Source organism: Thamnophis sirtalis, unplaced genomic scaffold (assembly GCF_051295495.1).
Source record: "Thamnophis sirtalis isolate CommonGarterSnake01/CBP01778 unplaced genomic scaffold, rThaSir2_p1.2 scaffold_12, whole genome shotgun sequence".
Taxonomy (NCBI): domain Eukaryota; kingdom Metazoa; phylum Chordata; class Lepidosauria; order Squamata; family Natricidae; genus Thamnophis; species Thamnophis sirtalis.
In genome coordinates, this window is record NW_028261392.1 from 62834347 (window position 1) to 62860776 (window position 26430).

Here is a 26430-nt window from a genome sequence, read left to right on the forward strand (position 1 = left end):
AATATGGTTGCGGTGTTCATTCTTAGTGAGATATTATGGCAAAGGTGGCTTTACTATCAGTTGTAATGGCCTGCTGTATAAGCACTAGCATTGTGCAGCATGTTGCAGTCAACTGCCAATCACCTCCATTCGACCAATTAGATCTCACCGATTAGGCCTCCTCCGAGTTCCATCTGCCGGTCAATGTCGACTGGCAACCACGCGGAGGAGAGCCTTCTCGGTGGCAGCTCCGACCCTATGGAATGATCTCCCCGTGGAGATCCGTACCCTCACCACCCTCCAGACCTTCCGCACAGCCCTTAAAAACTGGCTTTCCTGTCAGACCTGGGGCTAAAGATTGCAACCCGCCCGAATGGTATGAATGTTGTGTTTTAATGATGTTTGTTCTATATGTTAAAAGTTTGTTTCCCCCCCCCCCCTTTTTAAGTTGTAAGCCGCCCTGAGTCCCCCCAGGGAAAAGGGCGGCATATAAATAGACTTAAATACAAATACAAAATACAAACTGATATTTTTTATTATTATTTTTTATTACTAGTTTTTATATGGCGCTCAATCCCAAAGGACTCTGGGCGGCTTACAAAGAAAATATAAAAAAACATAAAAACAATACAATTTAAAACAACAATCATCCCTCATAAATTCATTCTAGTCGGGGCCGGACCTCAACAGTGAGGTCAACAGCCCCAGGCCTGCCGGAACAGCCAAGCTTTCCTGAAGGCCATCAGAGTGGGAAAGGTCCGGATTTCCGGGGGGAGCTGGTTCCAAAGAGTCGGAGCAGCCACCGAGAAGGCTCTCCTCCGAGGGCCCGGCAGCCGACATTGTTTGGCCGACGGCACCCGAAGGAGGCCCAATCTATGGGATCTTACTGGCCGCTGGGAAGTATGTGTCAACAGGCGGTCTCGAAGGTATTCGGGCCCTAAGCCATGTAGGGCTTTAAAGGTGATAACCAACACCTTGAATTGAGTCCGGAGACCAATAGGTAGCCAGTGCAGCTCGTGGAGGATAGGTGTAACGTGGGTGTACCTCGGCACACCCACTATCACCTGCGCGGCCACATTCTGAACTAACTGAGATATGATAGTGTTGTTCGATTTTCTTAGTTATATTGAACTTCAGCTGCTGGTTTGAAAGAAGCATGGTGAGTTTTTAGGTCAAATGCTACCACCCAAGCAAAGAAATTACAGAAATATATCTCAAAAAGACTTTGCCTATTAAAACGTCAGAGGAGAGCAGATGATAATCCCTGACTGCTTTAAGACTAAGATTAAGATTTAGTTTATTTGTATGCCGCCCTTCTCCGGGAGGGACTCAGGGCGGCAAACAACTCAGAAGCGGAAAAGGGGACACAAACACAATACACGTAATTAAAATACACAAGAGTCATACAACCATACAAGTCGAGAGGGGAGGGGAACTCATCAACCCCAGGCCTGCCGGCACAGCCAGGTTTTGACGGCTTTCCAGAAGGCCTGGAGAGAGGTGAGGGTCCGAATCTCCACGGGGAGTTCGTTCCAAAGGGCTGGAGCTGCTACAGAGAAGGCCCTCCCCCGGGTGGTAGCCAGATGGCATTGGCTGGTGGACGGAACCCGGAGGAGGCCGACCCTGTGCGATCTAACGGGTCTATGGGAGGTAATTGGCAGTAGACTTCATCAAGATTCCCCATTCTCAATTGGCATAAGTAAATGTTGCTTTCCCTTTGATCCCTTCTATATCAGTTTTTCTTTACTTTCAATTTTGTGGGCTTAAAATAAAAAATAAAAACCAGTGTATTTTTCCCCCCACTCAAAAGTTTATGACTTTGATTATCCTTGGAAATTTATTGGTAACATACCGTTAATTGTTTTATTGTTATTATTTTTTTGTTAAAGGTTGATCCAATGTGAAAATGAGGTTGGAAAACTCATGTTTTTGACAGAGATCCCAGAACTGTTGCTGGAGGAGCATAATGAATCCAGACAGAGTCATGTTCTGCAGGAAGCATCGGAGCCACAGTTTGTAGAGGGGAGCCCAGGACTTAAGTCCGTGCTATCTACTAGCCGAAACCTGAGCAGCAACTCTGATACAGGAGATAAGCCAATGGTGACATTCAAAGAAAACATTAAGCCGCGAGAAATAAACAGAGAGCCAGGCCGAAACTATCTGACCAAGGAAATAGGAAGGGAAAGAAGAGATTATAGCAAAGGAATAACAGCCAATAAAAATGATGGAAAGAAGGACGTCAACAACAAGAGGAAGAATGAGATTAAGAAATGTGGCATGGACAAGGGTCAAGAAACGGGGAAACAGAACGTAGCAGTACAGGTATGACTCTTTATATGTTACCACACCTCTGAATGTTTTCATGCTGCCACCTAATTTAGTTGCAATGTTATAAAGTTGCTTCAAGCTTTTAGAGCAGTGTTTCTCAACCTTGGCAACTTGAAGATGTCTGGACATCTGGGACTTGAAGTCCAGACATCTTCAAGTTGCCAAGGTTGAGAAACACTGTTTTAGAGGATGCAGCATAGTGAGACAGCTATAACAGGCAAATGGAGCTGGAGCTTCCATACCTTCACTTCGCTCCTTCTTCCACATCTTCGTTTTCCTTGCTAGTGGATCTACTGGAATAGTGGCTTATGTTTCTCTTCTTATTTTCCTTTCCCTCCTTTGTCAACCTGTTAGTTCTGTTCTTCTAGGGTAGCCCTCTTTGGGATCTTATGACTCACCTTCCTAATTAGAGTATGTCCAGTTTACTCTTTACTTACCGTAGTAGAGTGGGACTCACTCACTCACTCACTCACTCGTGGCTGCCTTCTCATTCAGGTGTTCAGGATGCCATACATAGCATTCTCCCTCTTAGCAACAGCCCTGTGATATAGATAGGCTGGGAGAGAGTGACTCGCCTAGGTCACACTTTGGAGCTTCAGACTGGACTTGAACCTCAAAACTCCACAATGCTAGTGCCACCTCTTAATGACTACATGACACTATCAAATAGCAATAGCAGTTAGACTTATATACCGCTTCATAGGGCTTTCAGCCCTCTCTAAGCGGTTTACAGTCAGCATATCGCCCCCAACAACAATCCGGGTCCTCATTTTACCCACCTCGGAAGGATGGAAGGCTGAGTCAACCCTGAGCCGGTGAGATTTGAACAGCCGAACTGCAGTCAGCTGAAGTAGCCTGCAGTGCTGCATTTAACCACTGTGCCATCTCGGCTCTTAATCACAGGGTTTAAATAAGCTTAATAATACCATTACGTTTTCTGAAAGTAAGCATTCTAATGTTTCTTTTTTAAGTGCAAAGATTTATTTGCTAGCATTTGATGTAATATTATAGCAAATCTTTGCCAATTTCTAGTCATTGGGAACTGCGCTAAGTGAATCTGATTTGGGATACAGGCTGTTCTAGCGTAAAATGAATTCAGTACAAAGATCTTCTTGATTAGATTCTTAAGTCGAAGAATGTTTTGTATTAATACACAATTCAGGGGGACAGATTGTACCTGATAAATTTTCAGAACACACTATTTTGCTATTTGTTCAAATTTACTTAGAGATTCATATTTTTGGGGGGTTGAACGATTGTTCTTTCAAGAGCTTTCCCTTATAAGCTGTTGCTTCTAAATAAAGTATAAAGTTATCTCACAATGGGTATTATTTATTGTGCTTTCTTTTTCTCTAAATTTCAGCTTTTTTCATTACATAGGTTTATTATTAACGTATTCATTTTTTTCTGGAATAAGTGTGTTAGTGTGTTAGCACATCTATGGTATATGAATTGCTGTAACTTTGAAGCTGCAACTGAAATTGAATAAAATAAAGCTGACATTGATATAAAGAAATAAGGACCAGGCTCCAATTTCATTAAAACCTACATCTTATACTTTTGTGCCTGTAAAAACTTAAAATGTCTGCTTTATAATTCAGAATTTAAAATGTCTGCTTTAAAATTCAGAACTTAAAAAGTCTGCTTTAAAATTCAGAACTTAGAACTTAAAATGTCTGCTTTATAATTCAGAATTTAAAATGTCTGCTTTAAAATTCAGAACTTAAAACTTAAAATGTCTGCTTTAAAATTCAGAACTTAGAACTTAAAATGTCTGTTTTAAAATTCAGAACATAGAACTTAAAATGGTAGTTTTGGAAACAGGTTTTCTAGACAGGGATATCTAGTATCATAAGTCCGGTAGCCCGGGTAAGTATTAAAATACCTCAAGTAATTTGTTTATCAACGTTTATATTTTAATATTCCCATGTGCATTTCAGAACCCTTGGCCCAACTGCTGGGAGTTCTTACCAGTCTCTCTATTAGGTTTCTTTTGAAGCTACGACTTTGAGTTCCACCTAGAAAGTATGAAGCCGAAGACAGGTTTGGGCTACCTCCTCTAGTCCACTGTGGAGATAATGGCTCCCCTAAATTCCAAACATGATCTTCGGTCTGAGCTCTTTTCTGAAAAAGCTGGTAGTTTTTGTTTTTTAACCTTGTGAGTCAGAGGAAAATAGTACATGATCAGTCTAAAATGTTCTGAGAACTGCAAATGTGGAGCTGTGTTCCTGTAGAACAAATCCCTGGAAAGAATTTGATATGTCTTAGTAACTAACTTTTTAATTTTTACATTCTTAAGAAGGCATGGACAAGTGAACCAAGGCAAACATTTAGAATTATTGCTTTTACTGGCTTATCCCTTTAGGTAAAATCCCAGACTGAGTTAAGGAAGACTCCTGTGTCTGAAGTCAGAAAAACACCAGTAACTCAGTCTCCAAACCAGGCCAGCAACTCCCAGTTCATCCCCATCCATCACCCAGGAGCTTTCCCTCCTCTTCCCAGCCGGCCAGGTAAAAAATGCTATTTATCTAAACTCATCTTGGTATAAACTGATGGAACAGACAATTAGTGTCTTCCTAATATACTTACCTGTCTTAATTCAAAGGAGCAAAAGGCAGAGGATGGACGTATATGTGTGTGTATGTGATTAAGCACTGTAAATGCATTGTTAAATGGAATGTTCACATTATTTCTCGAAAGTAGGCATAAGCATTAAAAGTGTAACTTTACATGGCATTTACCAGGCACCAGTCTTTCCCCATTGTCTTTTCTGCCAAGACGCAGCAGGAGAAGCCTTCTTGCTTTTATTTCATAGTTTATGTACGTGTGTGTGCGTGTGTGTGTACTCACCCACATCCATAACCCAGGGTATGCGACAAGGAAGAAAACGTACAGATCTTTTCAAACACAAAGGTAGATTTTGAAGTAGAAAACATAAGAAATGCAAAGCATCCCTGTATTGCTAGAACTGATTGATTTGTGTATAACATTTTTTTAAAATAGTTTTTATTAAACATTATTACCTTTAAAAACAGAAAGAAAAACACAACAACATAAGAAAAGACAACACATACATAACAATATAAAGTAAATATACAGCCTTTTGTATCGGCATTCATTAGTTATACATTTTTTTTAAGCGTAAAACATACAAATACAAATACAATTTTAAACATACAACCCCCCCCCCCCCCCGCGGTGACAGTCATTCACAGCCCAACTTTTTTCCTTTCCTTCCTCATTGTTAGGTCTCTAAGCGACATCTTCTCATTACAAAGTTCAGGGATCTATTACAATACCCATGTTCACTTTTAACTTTCCCCGTTTTAAGTCCCTTCAAAGGTAGATTTTGAAGTAGAAAACATAAGAAATGCAAAGCATCCCTGTATTGCTAGAACTAATTGATTTGTGTATAACATTTTTTTTAAGAAGCCTAGAGTCCTCTGAAAGTTATAGGGAAGCATTCCCTAGGATGTTGCTGGAAGAAAATTCTAGGAATTTTCTAGGAAAATTCTAGGAATTTTCTAGGAAAATTCTAGGAATTTTCTAGGAAAATTCTAGGAAATTGAGGGTGCTCTTGCAGGCTTATGGCACAAACTTCTTCCCGCAAACATTTCTTCAGCACAGACAAAGAGACTGAATTAATCCGTTCGTATAATTGAATGCTGACGGATAGGAGAGCTTTGCTTTACAAAGATTCTCTTTAGCTAGTAGGATCTGAAAGGTAAAGAGATGACCGGTCATAATCTTCCTCAGTGGTTAATCTTGAAGAGGAGGCAAGCAGCATAATCCGATGTTTTCAGTTCTTAAAAATGTGTGTTTTCTTTCTTTCAAGGCTTCCCACCTCCTGCCTACGTGATTCCTCCTCCCGTGGCTTTCTCCATGAGCTCAGGATACACTTTCCCAGGTGGTGTTTCCGTCCCGGGAACCTTTCTTCAGCCTGCAGCTCATTCACCTGCAGGAAATCAGGTGCAAGCTGGGAAGCAGTCCCACATTCCTTACAGCCAGCAGCGGCCCTCTGGACCAGGCCCAATGAACCAGGGACCTCAACAGACTCCCTCCCCTTCTCAGCAGCCCCTTGCATCCATACCAGCTCAGGCCACGACCCCGTCTGCAAGCCAGCTGCAGGTCCAGGCTCTCGCGCAGCAGCAGCAACAGCAGCAGTCCCCAACAAAAGCTGTGCAGGGATTAGGGAAGAGTCCTCCGCACCACTCTGGATTCCAGCAGGTGAGACTCCGCTAACTTTGAGAGACCGAGAGTGGGTTAGCGCTCCAAACCTTTATACGTTTTGTACTCACATAACCGTGACCCGACAAATGCACGCATGACAAAACCGCGCCGACAAAACCGCGGCGCTAAAACCGTGATGTCATCAACGCGCCGACAACAGCGCGCTGACAGAAGCGCGATTTAAGTTAAGGTAAGGGTTAGGGTTACAGCGCGCTTCTGTCGGCGCGCTGTTGTCGGCGCGCTTCAACGCTCATTCGTCGGCGTGCTTTAGAACTCGCGGTTTTGTCACTGCGGTTTAGTCAGGCGCGCTTTTGTCGTTCGCCCTTTTGTCGGTGAACCTCACATAACACAGTACAAATAATGCAAAGACTCCAACGTAGATTGCAATACTGGTCTTTCTGTAAATGTTATGAGGGCAGATACAATCACTAAAGGAGAAAAGGGGTTCACAAGGTAATGGGGAAGAGACAAGATAAAATATGGCGCTAGGAAACAAACTAGGAATGCAGTTGAAGGTTAAGAGCAGAGGAATATCAGAATGGAACATTTATTAACGCCTCTTTTCTAGGCGAGAGGAATCAGAATAGTTCAGATTATGTGTTTTAAAACCTTTCCTACTGCTGCTTCTCAAGTACGGCATGACCAGCCTTATCAATGATGAATCGGTATTATTGAAAGATTGATTAATTTGAAGGATTACAATTTAATATGCACTGTTGTACTTGCAGAGCTGCAGCGTTGCGTCTTGATTGAAAGACGACAAAATTATTAACCGACGAATCTTAACGTCGAAATGCTAGGCTTGTAGTCTGTCTCTGCTAAAAGCTTCTTTTGCTTTTCTCTGCTTGTGAGATCGGAAAAACTTTAATCTCAAAACCGTAAACTCTGGAAGTTTGCTTTGTAGAATTGAATGTGCAGTTCCGCCTAACATGCTGGCATTGAACATATTTTTATAATAAGGTAAATACAGCATGCAGGGTATGCGCAAAGAGCAAAAGAGGTTGTTGTTTTTTTTGTTATCCTATACTGCTTGAGATATTCAACCCTGTTATTTAATTGTGAGTCAGAACATACTTGGCATCCATATCACACTCAGTTTGTTCTGCAGTTATTTGCTGGATCCTAAAACCAATCTCTTATCCAGAGGATCTGTATTACTGATAATGCTGATGTCAGGCCTGCAATTATATTCCTTTTAGAAGTTTGGCCTGCCACACTTTTTCTTATTTCAATATGCTGTTTCATTAGTATAGTCGATGGGAGGGGGGAATAGAAAGGAGTAGGATTGTGGAATGTATTGTTTTCATTCTTTACTAGAAGCCAAGGTCATCCTTTGTCTCCGTACTTTGACACCTGACCGGAAGCAGCTGGGTGTGGACGCCAGCGTGGAAGAAGACGATTGGACCATGTGATGGATTGTGGGTGTGGGGGACAAGGTCATGAACTTTTAACTGGGTGGGATTCTGATGTCATTTCCAGTGTTGGGATTCCCATAGCATAATGCCAAGATCTCTGCTCTATTAAATTGGAATATTAAGGATCGTTTTGCCTTTGACTCTGATTTAATTCTGCATGATACTTGGAACACTGACAGCTGAATGCTGGCATCTTTATTCTTAGTATCCCCAGGGAGACTCCTCCAAGCAGCTCTGGAACCCCTCTCAGGTTCAAGGCCCGCTGGGGAAGATGATGCCTGTGAAGCAGCCGTACTATCTCCAGGGCCAGGATCCCGTGAAACTCTTCGAACACTCCTTGCAGCCTCCCCTTCTGCAACAGCAGCAGCCTCTGGAGAAGAAGATGAAGCCTTTCCCCATGGAGCCATATAACCAGAACCCCTCAGAGGTCAAGATGCCAGAATTTTACTGGGACTCCTATGGGATGGCTGATAACCGTGTTGTGATGGCACAACAACAAGCCAACCTGGACCGCAGAGGGAAACGTCAGCAAGGAATCTTCCGCCCGGAGCAGGACACAATGCCGAGGATGGGTTTTGAGGTAAACTAAGAGTTGACCATAGGATATAGGCAGTAGCTTCCTTTCTGATGACCGGATGTGTAGGCCAGTCATGTCTTCCTGCAGTGTTTGCTTGGCCTTCATTGGATGAATCTGTCTTTCTGGCTCAATGGTTCCACAGTCCTTCTGTTTATTTATTAAGAGCCGAGGTGGCGCAGTGGTTAGGGTGCAGTACTGCAGGCCACTTCAGCTGACTGCTATCTGCAGTTCAGCGGTTCAAATCTCACCGGCTCAAGGTTGACTCAGCCTTCCATCCTTCCGAGGTGGGTGAAATGAGGACCCAGACTGTGGGGGCGATACGCTGACTCTGTAAACCGCTTAGAGAGGGCTGAAAGCCCTATGAAGCGGTATATAAGTCTAACTGCTATGGCTATTGCTATTATTTATTTTATTTATTTTATTAAATATATGTATATGCCGCCCAATCCCGAAGGACTCCGGGCGGCTTAAAAAAATTAGAAAAAAACACACACAATGAGAAAAGAAACAGTTTAAAAACAGCAACACCCTCATCCATTCATTCTAATCGGGGCTGGACCTCAACAGTGAGGTCAACAGCCCCAGGCCTGCCGGAACAGCCAAGTTTTTACAGCTTTCCTGAAGGCCATGAGAGTGGGTATGGTCCGGATCTCTGGGGGTAGCTGATTCCAGAGAGTCGGAGCAGCCACAGAGAAGGCTCTTCTCCGGGGGACCGCCAGCCGACACTGTCTGGCTGACGGCATCTGAAGGAGGCCCAATCTGTGGGATCTTACTGGCCGCTGGGAGGTATGTGGCAGCAGGCGGTCTCGAATGTATCCTGGCCCTAAGCCATGTAGGGCTTTAAAGGTGATAACCAACACCTTGAATTGAGTCCGGAGACCAATTGGTAGCCAGTACAGCTCACGGAGGACACGTGTAACGTGCGTGTACCTCGGCACACCCAATATCGCTCGCGCGGCCGCATTCTGAACTAACTGCAGTCTCCGAACGCTTTTCAAAGGTAGGCCCATGTAGAGCGCGTTGCAATAATCTGTTCTTATAAAGAGTTAACTGGCAGAGTGTTCATGAAACCAGAATAAACCCCGGTTGTTTTTGTTTTAAGCTCAAAACAAAGCGATCTCACTTAGAATACCTCTCTGGAATATTTCAGGCACACCGTGTTCCAGTCAAGCAAACATAATGTTTCTCGTATTCTGTTGTTCGTAATTATTCCCCTGCATGAAGGCACAATACATAACAGAAACCAAACCCATCAGGATAATTTCAGAACAATAAAATCAGTTCAGAACACAAACAAATACGTTAAAATGATTTAGGATAGGATATGTACGTAATGGTATGTGGGTATGATCTTGAGAGGCAGGGTGAAGAGACACAGTCAAGGGAACAGTCAGAAGAAAGGCGACTTAGCTCCCTGTAGAAATGGGGGCGTTTCCAGTGGCTCAGAAGAGACCCTCCCTAGTTTCTTGGCTGTAAAGCAATAGGGGGTGAAAGGTACTTTCAGACATGCAAGATTCTGTTTACTTAACTTACAATAAAGTAGAATTACCAGGGATGTAGTGGCTAAGACACTGAGCTTGTCGATCAAAAGGTCGACACTCCAAATCCCTAATGTCACTTAACGGAGTGAGCTCCCGTTACTTGTCCCAGCTTCTGCCAACCTAGCAGTTCGAAAGCACATAAAAAATGCAAGTAGAAAAATAGGAACCACCTTTGGTGGGAAGGTAACAGCGTTCCGTGCGCCTTTGGCATTTAGTCATGCCAGCCACATGACCACGTAGACGTCTTTGGACAGCGCTGGCTCTTCGGCTTTGAAACGGAGATGAGCACCGTCCCCTAGAGTTGGGAACGACTAGCACATGTGTGTGCAAGGGGAACTTTTACCTTTTAAAGTAGAATTAGTTTATCTGTCCAATGTTCCCTGTCTGGTCTGCCTCACCGGGCTGACAATATACTATACTTCCGTGATAATTCAAAATACAGGTAATCCTCGACTTACGACCACAGTTGAGCCCAAAATTTCTGTCACTAAGTGGAGACATTTGTTAAGTGAGTTTTGCCCCGCTTTATGACCTTCCTTGCCACGGCCGTTAAGTGAATCACTGCAGTTGGTAAGTGAGTCACACAGTTGAATCCAGCTGCCCCGTTGACTTTGCTTGTCAGAAGGTTGCAGAAGGGGGGAGATCACATGACCTTAGGACCACAGCCATGGTCATAAGTATGAACCAGTTGATCACATGAGCGTGGGGGCGCTACAAAGGTCATAAGTATGAAAAACTGTCATAATTCACTTTGAACAGCCACTTAATGAAGTGCTGTAAATCGAGGACTACCCCTATATGTTAACTAAATAAAAGTGGAATGGGACAATTGGACTCTATAGTGGTAATCAAATGATATATAATGATGTAAAAGGCTGTGTGTTTTCCACAAAGCTAAAGGGAGTTTAGTGGAATCTTTTAGGCACACAAACTTGGAGATTATAATCCTGCACTGAATATCCAAAATAAGGTTTTGCTCAAAGAATGTCAAGAGCAGTGGGACTGTATTAAGAAATAAGGCCAGGCAGATATTGAGGGGTTTGTGCTGAAAGGATCCTAAACAAGGGCACCAGTAGTTTGTTCTGGACTCTGGTTTAGGTGCCCAGAGGAGCTTACTAATTATCAGAGCCGAGGTGGCGCAGTGGTTAGGGTGCAGTACTGCAGGCCACTTCAGCTGACTGCTATCTGCAGTTCGGCGGTTCTAATCTCACCGACTCAAAGGTTGACTCAGCCTTCCATCCTTCCGAGGTGGGTGAAATGAGGACCCAGACTGTGGGGGCGATATGCTGACTCTGTAAACCGCTTAGAGAGGGCTGAAAGCCCTATGAAGCGGTATATAAGTCTAACTGCTATTGCTATTGCTATCAGTCAGCAAACAGGAAACATCAATAGGTTTACTTCTGCACGGTCTACCAGCAACAGCAATAATACACTTTTGTGCTGTTAGTTTTGTGACTTTTCCTAAATACACATACATGTGTTTATACATTTGGCAACACTCCTCTAAAAGTCATATGTAAGTGTTCTGACCCCCCCTCGTCCCACACCAATAGACACTCCGAGCCAAAGATAAGTTACGGCTTTTAATTAACAGACAGACAGGTCGTTGGCAGCAAACCGGCACAGACAAGCTTGGGCAGCAATCCAGCACAGATAAGCCCTGGCAGCAATCCAGCCTACCAAGCTCACAATAATGTTCTCCAACATTAATTCCTGTGTTGACTTCTGCAAAAGGGGCATGTGCACAAGCAATCCTTTTATAGTCTGGAGAGGAGCCTAATGACCACCAGCTGAGTGCAATTACCTCCTGTAATGCGTAATTGTTCCTTACGCCTATTAGCTCTCCGGTGCCGGCCATCTAGGAACAACTCCCTTGGCTCCTCCCCACTGCTGACGCCCGGATCACTCTCCCTTGTCTCCTCCCCACTGGTCCAAGGCTCAGGCGCCTCCTGGCCACACCTACAGAAGAAGTTCCAACAATTTTTTGAAACCCACCACTGACAAGGATCTTGTAACTTGACAGCTTTAAGACTTGCATGCTTCAATGCCAGAGTTTCTGAATAGCTACTTGGACCGACCTAAGTACTAATTCATAATTTCATATCCGGTCACATGGGCTGCAAGCCACTCCCATCCAGTCACATGGGTGGTAAGCCACTCCCACAAAGGAGGCCACACCCACAGAGTAGGTTCCAACAATTTTTGGAACCCACCACTGATAGATAGATAGATAGATAGATAGATAGATAGATAGATAGATAGATAGATAGATAGATAGATAGATAGATACATACATACATACATACATACATACATACATACATACATACATACATACATACAATTAATAATTATCATGAAAGTGAAAAATACAAAGATGAGGGAAATATAAAAATGGCCACCTCTAGAAAGGAGCCATCGGAGCAAGATTCTGGGAGCCCAGGCCTGGCAATATAGCCTTGTCTTGAGGATTTGTCAAAGGGATGGAGCTAATCTAATTTCAGAGGGATATTATTGAGAACAGTGCGTGCAGGAAAATAATCAAGGCACAAAATCACTTCTTAAAAAAGTAATTAACTGCAGCAGGTCCATCAAAGTCATATTAAGACAACATTCCTAAGTATATAACTATGTTTTTCCTGACAGAGATATCCCCACTGGCCTACAGGTGGTAGCCCAGATAAGAGATAATAAACCTAATACTGTTAAAGCTCCTTATTCCTATATAATTTCACCTTTTAAAAAAAAAATAAAAGCAAGGAGCAAATTGCTTCCTGTTAGCAGTTGCAAATATGTTAAAAGTTTTATATTTTTTTTCTGCATTCCTGTGAGGGTGCGCTAGAAATATTATAAAAGAATATCTCAAAGATCTATAATTTATGTTTCAGATTTACTTCTGTTTATCTAGATTAATTTCAATAACCTTAAGACTTGATTTTATCCCAGCTGTAACAGTTTTGAAATATTTGTCCTAGGATACTATATATTTCAGGCATGAAACTACATTGTTGTTGGGAATAGGTGTAAAAGGCAGATCATGTTTTCTAAACCGAGAGGGAAGCTGTGATGTTCAAGATCAAAAAAAGGACTTTGTTTTGCTCAAAAGTAGCATTCTGAAAACTTTCTACCAATTTCCAGTGATTTTTTTTAAAGTCCCAATTTCTATAGAAGGGATACAACTCAAAATATGAGTTGTATCCCTTGGGAATTTGCAAACAACATAGAGGGAACCACAAATATTTTAGAAGTGCATGCAAAGTAGGAATATCCTAAACTTTGTTCCAGCTTTTCCTGGGCAAGCCTAAGGTGGATTTGTCTAGAAAAAAAACAGGGAAAAACTTGCCCCAAGCTTTGAGAGTGTTTCTACTTTGCACGTGGCAATCATAAGGACACTCAAAACCTCCTTCCACTTTGAGTGACCTGCAACAAGATAAGGAAGGAATAATAAAGCTGAGAGTATGTTTTTTATTTTTGAGAGATAGTTAAATCTTAGATCTAGTCATCTGCAAAATACATCAGTTTTATATATCGTTTGTTTATGTTGCATTATTCATGACATGGGCTGTAAAAATCCGTTTATTGTTTGGGGGGATCATAGTTATTGCCTTATTTGAGAATTCTGCCTTATCAGAGCCGAGGTGGCGCAGTGGTTAAATGCAGCACTGCAGGCCACTTCAGCTGACTGCAGTTCGGCTGTTCAAATCTCACCGGCTCAGGGTTGACTCAGCCTTCCATCCTTCCGAGGTGGGTAAAATAAGGACCCGGATTGTTGTTGGGGGCAACATGCTGACTCTGTAAACCGCTTAGAGAGGGCTGAAAGCCCTGTGAAGCGGTATATAAGTCTAACTGCTATTGCTATTGTATATATGCCTAGATTTTCCAGTTTTGATCAATAAGGTGGTATAAATATATCTTGCATTATGGGCAAAATTACTGTCTACGCTTTACAGAACTACTAAGATACTGGATAAAGAACATATATATTTACTTTGCACACACTTGCAAAGTCAGGGACTACATTTTCCTCCAATGTCAATCCCGATGTTTGGTTTATCTATACATTCAAACATGAAGGGAAGGGAAGAGAAGAGATTCCTCCTAAAGCACAAAACGGTGGCAGAAGATGACATCACTGCTTTTCTCCCTTGAATCTTGTCATCTTCTCCTTGAGCGTGACCCGTCAAAACCGCACTCGACTAAGCCGCGCCTGATTAAACCGCGTCGCTGACGTCATCAACAGGGCGACAACAGCCAGCGCGGAGAAAGAAGGGCGCTTTAAATAGCGCTTTGAAAGCAAGCCGATTCAACTTAAGGTAAGGGTTAGGTTTAGGGTTAGGGTTAGGGTTAGGGTTAGGGTTAGGGTTAGGTTTAGGTTAAGGGTTAGGGTTAGGGTTAGGTTAAGGGTTAGGGTTAGGGTTAGGATTAGGTTTAGGTTAAGGATTAGGGTTAGGTTAAGGGTTAGGGTTAGGATTAGGTTTAGGTTAAGGGTTAGGGTTAGGGTTAGGTTAAGGGTTAGGGTTAGGGTTAGGGTTAGGTTAAGGGTTAGGGTTAAGGGTTAGGATTAGGATTAGGTTTAGGTTAAGGATTAGGGTTAGGTTTATGTTTGGGTTAGGGTTAGGTTAAGGGTTAGGGTTAGGTTAAGGGTTAGGGTTAGGTTAAGGGTTAGGGTTAGGTTAAGGGTTAGGGTTAGGTTAAGGGTTAGGTTTAGGATTAGGTTTAGGATTAGGTTTAGGGGGGTTAGGTTGAGGTTTAGGGGTTAATTTTAGGTTTAGGGTTTACAGCATGCTTCTCTCCGCGCTGTTGTCGTCCTTTTGATGACGTCAGCGACGCGGTTTAGTCGGACGCGGTTTAGTCAAGCGCGGTTTTGTGGTGGAACCTCCTTGAGTAGCTTTTGCATGCTGGCTTACCTATCTCTGCCTTCTCTCTCTCTCCCCTTTCTCCTTGCCTTGAGCCTCTTTGGGCCTTTAAACTTTTTTCCCTGTCTGTTGCTCTTCTTGCTTCCTTTCCATGCTGCATCTGACTGTGCTCCTTTCTGTCACTAGGACCCCAAGAGCTCCCCTCTGCTTCCTCCGGACCTGTTAAAGAGTTTGGCTGCCTTGGAGGAGGAGGAAGAGCTGATTTTCTCTAATCCTCCCGATCTTTACCCAGCACTGCTGGGGCCTCTCGCCTCTCTTCCTGGACGAAGCCTCTTTGTATGTATTTTGACTTAATTCTGCTGCTTCTTGCTCTAATTTTGCCCTCTTTTTTTGTGTGTGTTCGTTTGACTTCACTGCAAGGTCAGTTGGAATCTATATTCCTTGCTGAAATTGTCTTTACGGGGGGGGAATGAAGATCTTATAGGAGAAAGCAGTTGTTAAACAAGGTGTAATGTTCTATCAGGATTGCTCCTTTTCAATGCACAATGTATTTGTAAATACTGGAAAGGGGGGACCATGTTGAACCGTACCCCACCCAATTCTGTTTTTTTTTTACAAAAATGGATCAACTTGACTTTCCCAAGTCTGTTCAATTGGGGGGGTAATGAAAGTGTGCTTGCCTACTACACACCTACTAAAGGTGGTGTTCCAGCTGACCGCATTATTGCTCCAGAATTCTTATTCAAGCACCGTGTAAGAAAACTGCAATCTTACATGATCCAAATTCTGGTTTCTTCTTGGCTTGCGGGGGACTTTCTAATTAAGTTTTCCATCTGTGTTAGTACAAAAATATACTTTCACATTCTGTAATGTGAATAAAATAGGTATTAAGTGACAGGAACCATGAACTTAAGACCTAGCAAGCACGTCTCAGCCGTTTAATTAATTTTAAAGAAATGAGGCATTCTACTTTAAAGCAGTGTAGAAAATATACTACTGTCAGCATGTGGTCTCCATTGATCTCCTTTTTTTAAAGGCTACCCAATCTGTTTTGACATTTATCAGGCAGAGAAACACAGTCCTTCAAGTAAGATTGAGATGAAAAATATCCATATTTGTTAATATAACCAATAAGGGCTGGTTTAGGCCATGTCCGGTTCCATGCAAATTTCATTAGTCAACCAGATGTGGAACATGAAAATAGCAGCTTTCTCTCTTGTCGTTCACAGCTTTTGCTGATAGAAATATTGTTCTCTAGTATTGGAAAAGGAGTAACCCTTGATAGATTCATCTTTCTAAAATCTAATTTGAGGCTATCATAGATTAGCATAAAGGCCGTATGTATTTCAAGTATATGTGACATTTATGTACCTGTATCCTGTCGTGAGTGCAGAAGAGCCTTAATTAAGGAGATTCTATGTATTTTACCACAAAAAGGTAGAGAAATCCTGTACCTTAATACATAGAGCCGAGGTGGCGCAGTGGTTAGGGTGCAGTACTGCAGGCCACTTTAGCTGACTGTGATCTGCAGTTCAGCGGTTCAAATCCCACCGGCTCAAGGTCGACTCAGCCTTCCATCCTTCCGAGGTGGGTGAAATGAGGACCCAGACTGTGGAGGCAAGTTGCTGACTCAATTTGCTAAAAAAAAAATTGTAAACCGCTTAGAGAAGGGCTGAAAGCCCTATGAAGCGGTATATAAATCTAATAAATAAATAAATAAATAATGTTGAACCTAGTGAAAATCCAAAGCCTTCCTAACTAAATTCTAATTTCTAATTAAAATGCTACCATTAAGAAAGAGGGATTCTATTGTCATAAAATCACTAGGATTCCTTTCTTCCTGTTGATTATATATTTGCCTAGGATGCTTGACGGAAAGGTAAGAAAAATGAAGACCTGTAAATTTTAGATCCTAGACCTGGAGGTTGAATTTCTATATGGTCATCATTTCACATATATACATATGAAATATACTTTTATTTATATACTATAGTTCCCATGTGGAATTGGCTAAAAACTACTTCTCTTAAAATGATGGCCCAACTCCATGGAACTGTTTATGTCAACATCAGTGATGCATGGTTAAATGAGCAGTTGCAAAGAACTCAAAAGCACCAGTCTCTTACCCAAAGCATAGTTGATAAGAAGTGTTATACTTCAGCTTTGTAGAGTCTTGATTATCTTGTATAAATTTACTTTGAGTGATAGATAAGTCTTTAGAAATGTCACTATTTCTCAAACAGTTCCTACTTTGTAAACACAGTAACTTGGCATATTTATTGAATGGAAGGTTATTCAAGATCTAAATATTTAGAAATATGTCTTGGATTCATTGACAAAAGAAGGGATTCCTTTCATTATCATGGGAAGCTTGGTTCCCCGAGATCTCGCTTGCTGAACGGGAGAATAAGAATGGGAAGGAAGAGATGCCGTTTCTTGTTTTCCTTTGCAAATCCCAATAATGTATTATGTGATAAAATTTTTTCCAGTATTCCAGAACAGATTCTTTTTGATATAGGAGGCTGCAAAGAGAAGGGAATTGGTTAAAATTTGAGGAAAGTCATTGAGTTTATGGAGTTGCAGTTCTGGATTGAGCTTGCTGATTGCGTGTGTGCGTGCATGTACGTGTGTTAATTTTTAAGTTCAGTCAAAGAAAATGCTTGATTTGTATTAAAACGTAGTAGGATTACGCATACATAATCCCTCTGGGATTTTTATTCCAGTGAAATTGTGAAAGACGTTGGTCTTCAGTTATCAGACATTAAAAATATTCCCGTAAGGTTTTTTTTATTTTTGTTTTACTTTAGCAGAATATTTTCGTCCCCATATAATTTTGAGTTGATTTTTATGTAGCTTCTGACAGTTACCCTTAAGCTATCTTTCCAGTTCTATAAAGCAATTTACAGTAATTATTTCCATAAACCCAAAATGTTTCCTTTTTCTGAAGAAAGATGGAGAAAGAATATGAAATCCTTAGAGAGAACACATGAAATTTATTAGTCATTAGCTAGTAATTCTTTAGACTGAATGGTACTCTTGCTCATCTCCCCAGTATGATTTGAGTTTAATGATTTGAATTATGCAGCTGGCATTGATTGCATCCCTTCCAATCAAATCCTAATGACATGTCAGGTCAGGGCTCCCATTATAAATGAGTTAAAGGTATGTCACTTTTTATCTACCGATATGTGTCCATTTGACATCAATTAATGCCAAAATATGATACTAACTCTGAGTTTATCTGATTACCTTTTTTTAAAAAAAAAATTGCTTTAAACTTAATTTGTCGCACCAACCAATCAGAATTTTTTAATCCCCCCCCAGATTATGCAAATTGAACAGTTTTGCATTATACAATGTTGTGCAATTTATTCTGATTTTCTTTTCACAGAGAAAAGCCAGCAACTCTATAGGATTGATCTCATACTTCCATGCTTTCCTCTGGAGATAAAATTATATAGGACCTTGTTTCTGATGTATGAAATTGGAGTTTCTAATGAAACTGTAGTCTTCATTCAAATGATAATCCTCTTTTTTTTTTCCTACACTCAAGAACAGGCTTGCAAAGCCAATATAGCTCTGCATATATTAGTCAGTTTTAATTATTTTAATCAGATTGTATTTAACACGATATCTTCATTTTGGCTAATGTTACTCTATTAATTGCATTAACAAGTTATTTGCAACATCAGTATTTTTTTCTTTTAAATAAAACCCTAAATACTACTAGGTTTGTGGTTATGGAAATACTAATTCAGATATTAAGCCTTCATATTTCAGCAGAAACCAATTACTTCGTTTACAATCATACATTCATACCTAATGAATAGTTTGATGAACTGCAATTTTATGGCTCCACAACCACATAAGGTGTAGCCTATTGTTTTAATGTGAAATTTCCCAAATGAATTGTCATTTTTTTGAGAGCTACATATGCAACTGACTGCACTATTTGCTATCATTTGCAATTTCTTCAAATTATTCATATTTATTAAAAGCGCCTCTATCATATGGTTAAAGAAGTAATACAATACAAGGATCTTTAATGTGATTCTTGTACTCACGCATGCTATATGAACCCCCCAGGATACTTTCCACTCTCTTATTTTTGTATTAGCTGACCTGTAAGTCAATAACAAATTTTATTACTCTCTTTCCCTTATCCTGAAGAAATCACTGTTGGAGAAACCATCAGATCTGATGTCACAGTCACCATCTTTCCTATCGCTCACAGGCTTCTCTCTCAATCAGGTAACTTCATAACTTTCTCGTTCTTCCTTCTAGACAGCTCACTTCGTTAGGCGCATATGTTGCTTTGAAGAAATTGCTTAGCAGAACTTTGGAACAAAGCACCATGTCTCAAGCTGCTTTGAAAACAATAGAGATCTTCTCGCTTCTAAGGCCAGGAGCTGAGATAGCCAGCACCAGAGGAATGCAGTCAGTTCCCTTCTTCAGGAGGCATTGCCCACGATCTTTACCCAGGCAGGTAGCAAGTGATACCTAGGGTTGATTCTACGCCCATATGCTGGAAGTCATCCAGATTGGCTGGCTGGCTTCAACAATTACCATACAGTTGTCTAATAGACAATGCGGCGAAGTTAGCCAATCTGGAGTCTCTTCAATAAATGGGCTTCCAGGCTGGCTTCCTGCTGTGGACAATCCTGTGGTGCTCACTAAAGCTACCCAGGTTGAAAGACCTTGAGAGCAGGCACAAGTAGCTACATGCTGCTAGAGCTCAGCCAGTGCTATGGGAATGGACCTATAAAGTGAGTGATATGTGTACTTATTGATGCCACTTACCCTGCAACTTTATCTTGTGTTACTTAGCTGTTCTGACCCCCTTTCGTACAGCGAGTCACGCCCACACAAGATTACTGCTAAACAATTCACTGTAAATTAACACACCGACAAGACTTTGGCAGCAACCCAGACTTCCCAGATAAGACATACACACCAGAGCTTCTCCAGCTTTAGTATAATAGTTGAATCCTGCAAACAGCCTCCTCCCAAAGTCTCTTCTTATATACTCTCTTGGGAGGAGCCTAATCACAACCACCTGGGTCCAATTATCTCCTTTGTCTCCTTAATTGTTGCCGGCGCTTATCCACCCGTCTCTGCCGGGCGTCCGGGACCAATTCCCTCTGCACCTCATCACTGCTCAAGGGCCTGACGTCTTCACCACTGCTCCAGGGCCTGACGTCAGGGACACACTCCCTTTGGCTTTCACCGCTGCTCCATGCCTCAGGCGCCTCCTGGTGGCCAACCAGCCTCTCTGGTCCCTGCTCGGAATCTGAACCCTGTCCAGGGTCCTCCACATCTTCCAGAGCCGACTCATAAGGCCCCTCGCTGTCGGAGTCTGTTTGCAGCTCCAACGGCTCCTGCTGGGCCAAAACACTATTTATTTATTTATTTATTTATACATACATATGTACGTACGTACTTGAATTTATATGCTGGAAGGCTTATACCTCCTAACAATAAACATTTTTTTAAAAAAGAAAAATATTACAACATGCATTCAGACTAAATCTGTATGTCCCATGAGCAAATTGCCTATAATTAAGTAGCATCATTACCCCAAAGGCTCTTGATTGTGATCAAAAGAGCCATCATCGCCTCACGGGGTAGGCCATTCCAGAGCAGAACTTCCCCTCGGACACCCTTTATATTAAGTTCTCGGGTAGGAGTTCTTATCCTCTCTTCTCAACCAAGCAGAGGACTCTCTCTGAATCCGTGGCACGACAAAACCGCGGTCCACTAAAGCGCGCCCGATTAAAGCGCGTCGCTGATGTCATCAGCAGCGCGACAACAAGGACCGCAGAGAAAAAAGGGCGCTTTAAAAAGCGCTTTCAAAGCAAGCCGATTCACGTAAAGGTAAGGGTTAGGTTTAGGGTTAGGGTTAGGTTAAGGGTTAGGGTTAGGTTTAGGATTACGTTAAGCGTTAGGGTTAGGGTTAGGTTAAGGGTTAGCGTTAGGTTAAGGGTTAGGTTTAGGGTTAGGTTAAGGGTTAGGATTAGGTTTAGGGTTAGGTTTGGGGGGGTTAGGTTTAGGTTTACGCGTTAATTTTAGCTTCACCGCTCACAGCGTGCTTTTTTCATCGCGCTGTGATGACGTCAGGTATGCGGTTTCGTCGAGCGCGCTTTAGTCGACCGCGGTTTTGTGGTGGAACCCTCTGAATCAGCTGGCCCGACACATAACAAGGACACGAGCCATAAATTATTGCAAATTGTTTATAGTGATAACAGTTAAACTCCATTGGCCTGAACGATTTTGGATGGAAGGGAGCTCTCATGTTGGAATATTCCTCCGTACAATATATTAATACCATAAGGGGCAAGTAATTTTAGGCTGTAACTTTCCTTGTAGCATGCTAGTTCTCTATGGCTGGAGTTTCATGGTATGCTCATAACACAGAACATTTTTATCCTGGCAAGTTGAACATCCTACATGGTGACCAGACTCCTAAAACAGCTTGAAGGTGTCTTGCCAATAGAAACTTATGTAAAAACTAGGCACAATGCCATGGCATGATAGTGGTGTGTTCAGTTGCCAGATCTAAACAAGTCAATGCAATATATGTTGTCAGTCAAACAGAACTAAATATATACTATCCTAGCACATTTCATTCTACTTACTTACTCACTGATTCTAAAAGGAACTGACTGTTTCCCTCACAGTTTTAATACATGTTAGGAATAAATGTTTACATATTGATTGTCTGGCAATCTGATTTTTTAGTTTCGACCCAGTATATAGAATAGTACTGTTCATGGTTCTATTTCTTACTTTTTTATTTTTCATTTAAGAGCCAAGGATAGTGCATAGCAATAAAAGCAGTTGTCAGGCCTGGAATTATATTCCTTTTAGAATTTTGGCCTGCCACACTTTCTCTTATTTCATTATGCTGTTTCTTTAGTATAGTCGATGGGAGGGGGGAATAGACAGGAGTAGGATTGTGGAATGTATTGTTTTCATTCTTTACTAGAAGCCAAGGTCATCTTTTGTCTCTGCACCAGTACACCTGACCGGAAGCAGCTGGGTGTGGATGCCAGCGTGGAAGAAAAAGATTGGACCATGTGATGGATTGTGGGTGTGGGGACAAGATCATGAACGTTTAACTGGGTGGAATTGTGGTGTCATTTCCAGTATTGGGATTCATAGCATGAGGCCAACATGTCTGTCTTATTAAATTGGAACTTTAAGGATACTTTTGCCTTGGTCTCTGATTTAATTCTGCATGATATTTGGAACGCTGACAGCAGTATTCCTTCTTATAGCTAGGTTATATCTAATCCCTCATCATATCATTTAAAAGAGATAAATGCAATACGCAAAAAGACCTCTGGGTTTTAATATTAATTACTGTCATTCTTAAGCTAAATTATTTTGGACACCTTTTACTATGAACTCTGCAGCAATCTGAAATAAACCTTTTATACGTCAGAAATATTGGATAAAGGCAACATTGACATACCTCACTAATTACTACTGTACTGTACTAACGTGTTGAATTGGTCTGGTGTGATCCCTTTCTTATCCCTGTGCGTTTTCTTTCAATTTTATAGGAAAGATATCCAAACAGCATGTTCAATGAAGTTTATGGGAAAAACCTCAATGCCAGCACAAAAGCCGACGTTACACCATCAGTAACTCACCAGGAGACTTCGCTTTATTCTCTTTTTGAAGGTACTCCGTGGTCTCCATCTCTTCCAGCCAGCTCAGGTGAGGCCCCAACATTCCCTTCATCACCTATAGCATACAACCTGAGGATAATGTGTGTACCGCTTGCTAAGCAACTCCCTTCCGTCACTATTTTGTGTGTGTGTGTGTGTGTGTGTGTGTGTGTGTGTTCAAAGTTTTATTTCTTTTAAAACAAACATTTCATCATTCCTCAATCAGTAAGACATCGAAGTACAATTTTTTGTATGTCAAAATAATTGTAGTTTACCACCAAATTCTTGTCTAGCCTAATGCATACCCCTCCCTCCCTCCCCTCTCCCCCCTCCTCCTCCCCCCCCCCCGACTTCCCAGAACCCGTACACGGAATGGATTTTTAACAAAAACAGTCGAAAATCTATTGAGAAAAAAAAAAAAGAAATTAATGACATCTCTACATTGATCTTAGCTTCTTCTTGCTGAACTAACTTTAAACAATTTAAATCATTTCTGTTCTTAAGCATAGGCTAACTGGAATTTCTTGGTCCCGTATTTATTTTGTATATAGTCAATCCATTTTTTCCAGTCTCGTTTATATCTCTCATTTGAGTGATCTTTAAGATATGCCGATATTTTAGCCATCTCAGCTAAGTTTGTAACTTTCAATGTCCATTCTTCCGTCACTATGGGTAGGAACATCATAGAACATCAAGTTTCCTTTGAATTGTTCAGCAAATGCTATACTTCTTTTCCTTTTCTAAGTAAATTTCCTTTCAACGTCTGCACACACCCGCTGGTTATATTTCTACATCTGTCTGTATATACCTATATGGCAGTGGTGGGCTGCAAATATTTTTACTACCGGTTTGGGTGCACTCCCGCATGTGCGCGCAACACTTCTGTGCATGCCTCCCACCGCCGCTACTACCGGTTCAGCCGAACCGGGAGCAACCCACCACTGGTATATGGGCTCTGAGTATATATGTGAGAAAGAAAGAGAGCAAGAACTGAAAACCCATTTGCAATCTTTGTGATATTCTTAGAAGAAAGAAAACTTAGTAACTGTAATGCTCACCAAGTCCAAAACCATGTCTGTTTTTGTTTATTGATGAATAAAAGGGAGTAAAAATCTTATATTAATAAAACCAAAATCATCCATAAAACTAAAAAACTTAAATCAGGAGATCACCAAATTAAAAGGGGGGCCTTTTACCAGGTTTGCCTGGTACGTTAATTGCGCCCCTTCCTGGATCGGGATGCTCTATGCACAGTCACTCATGCCCTCGTCCTTTCTCACCTGGACTACTATAACGCTCTCTACATGGGGCTGCCCTTGAAGAGCACCCAGAGGCTTCAACTGGTCCAGAATGCGGCTGCGCGGGTTATCATGGGGGCACCTAGGTGCTCCCATGTTACACCCCTTTTAGGCGGCCTGCACTGGTTGCCGGTTGTCTTCCGGGTGCGATTCAAGGTACTAATTATGACCTTTAAAGCGCTCCATGGCTTAGGCCCAGGGTACCTGCGAGACCACCTACTGCCACCGGTAGCCTCCCACCGTCCAGTGTGATCCCACAGAGTTGGCCTCCTCAGGGTGCCGTCGGCCAGACGGTGTCGGCTAGCGACCCCCAGGGGGAGAGCCTTCTCTGTGGGAGCGCCTTCCCTCTGGAATGAGCTGCCCCCGGAGCTTCATATAATCCCCCGACCTCCGGTCCTTCCGACGCGCCCTAAAAAGTTGGTTTTTCCAGCAAGCCAGCCTGGCCTGAACAAAACAAAATAAATTATTGATCATTGTTAATTTTAATTCAATTTTTTTAAAATGTTATTGCCAATTCTAATTGGGTTTGTTTGGGATATTCTATTTAATTTTTTTTAAACTTTTGTATTATGTGTTTCTTTTAATGTTGTACGCCGCCCTGAGTCCTTGGGAGAAGGGCGGCATATAAATCTAATAAACCTAAACCTAAATTGACTTTTTTTTCTAAATTCCATAGATCATTCAACACCAGCCAGCCAGTCTCCTCACTCCTCCAACCCGAGCAGCTTGCCCAGCTCTCCTCCAACTCACAACCACAATTCGGTTCCCTTCTCCAACTTTGGGCCCATTGGGACTCCCGACAACAGGGATCGAAGGATAACCGATCGGTGGAAGACAGATAAGCCAGGTGATTAGAAGGTCTTGCGTAGCATCAATTTTAATTTCAGTGGTTTTTCGGAGACATTTACCTGTTAGCTCTTGCTCTCTTTCCAGCAATGGGAGGCTTTGGCCTGGACTATCTCCCAGCAACATCATCCTCTTCAGAGAGTGGCTGGCACCCAACCAGCACCCACAGTGGTCCCTGGTCAGCCCATGGCCCCTCCATAGAGGATTCGTCAGCTGTGCTTATGGAAAGTCTAAAGGTGGGTTGCGCATTGATTCTGCCCTTCGTTGTCAAGTTATGCATTAGATAATAGATACGGCAAAATTCTGAAATGATAATGCGGTGTCCTTTGTGATATTTTTCTGATTCTTGCTATTTGGCAATGATATTGTGAACCATTTGTCTGTGACGTATGTACAATTAAGATGTATCTGTTCTGACACCACCCCCTCTTCTCACACCAACACACTCCGAGTCAAAAATTCTTTCCAGAATTTATTAACAGACAGACAGGTCCTTGGCAGCAAGCCGGCACAGATAAGTCGTGGCAGCAATCCAGCCTGCCAAGCTCACAATTCCAAGCTCACATTAGTTCCTGCGTTGACTTCTGCAAGAGGGCTGTGTGCACAAGCAGCCTCTTTTATAGTCTGGAGAGGAGCCTAATGACCACCAGCTGAGTGCAATCACCTCCTGTAATTGGGTAATTGTTCCTGACGCCTATTAGCTCTTCGATGGCGTGCATCCAGGAACAACTCACTGCCGGCGTCCGGCTCACTCTCCCTTGTCTCTTCCCCACTGGTCCAAGGCTCAGGCGCCTCCTGGTGGCCAACCAGCCTCTCTGCACCCTGCTCGGAGTCGGAACCCTGTCCAGGGTCCTCCACATCCTCCAGAGCCGACTCATAGGGCCCCTCGCTGTCGGAGTCTGGTGGCAGCTCCAACGGCTCTTGCTGGGCCACAACACGGATATATTTTACAATGCTTCAGCCATACTGTGCCAGGAAGAACAGCAAGTCAGAGGCAGGAAAAGCTAGAGAAGTTGGTGAGGAAATAAGCAGGGCCTTGAGATGTTTCGAGCGTGCTCATCTTATGCGTCAGATCCTAACTTCATCTTACCGGATGTTTGTTTCTTTGCTTAGTCTATCTGGTCCAGTTCCATGATGCACCCTGGACCTTCCGCTCTGGAGCAACTGTTGATGCAGCAGAAGCAGAAGCAGCAACGCGGGCAAGGCGCCATGAACCCACCACACTGAGAACAAAAGAGCTGGCAACCTTTGCAATCGGAAGCTCCACACATCATGGCATGTTGGGTTTACAGGACTGTCCCACACAGTTCTGTGCGCGTGGCAGCCTCTCTTCTGTTCCTCGATGTCAGGAGGGTGTAAGCGCTCCACCGACCCACTTGAGTGTGCACGGAAACGAATGCAGTGCAATGGAAAACCAACACCAGGGACTCTCCCATCCCACCAGGGCCTTCTGGAGGGAGAGAGGGACCGCTGTTTTATCTTCACGGTAACCTGATATCACCGCCTCTCACCTCCTCCATCGTGCATGCGCCCATGCCATGTGGGAAAATAAAGAGATGGGAAAGAAGAGCAGATGGGAGAAGCCGCTGAGGACTTCTCGATCCTCTTCCTCAGTACTGGGGAACCTGATAGGAATCTTATTACCTATAGCTTTGCTGACTGAGAATGTAGTTGAAATTTATTCCTC

General features: G+C 42.4%; 1 protein-coding gene across 1 annotated transcript in view; it reads left to right on the forward strand.

The window, feature by feature from the left end:
• The window catches only part of SMG7 (SMG7 nonsense mediated mRNA decay factor), a 67867-nt gene extending 41437 nt beyond the window's left edge, over positions 1-26430 (forward strand). The window contains exons 14-23 of the mRNA XM_087726974.1: positions 1869-2301; positions 4673-4817; positions 6143-6534; positions 8158-8532; positions 15113-15262; positions 19097-19177; positions 22492-22648; positions 24574-24744; positions 24831-24979; positions 25857-26430. Coding sequence (XP_087583100.1) covers positions 1869-2301; positions 4673-4817; positions 6143-6534; positions 8158-8532; positions 15113-15262; positions 19097-19177; positions 22492-22648; positions 24574-24744; positions 24831-24979; positions 25857-25970 — 2167 coding nt within the window. The 3' untranslated portion in view covers positions 25971-26430. The remainder of the gene's footprint in view (positions 1-1868; positions 2302-4672; positions 4818-6142; positions 6535-8157; positions 8533-15112; positions 15263-19096; positions 19178-22491; positions 22649-24573; positions 24745-24830; positions 24980-25856) is intronic.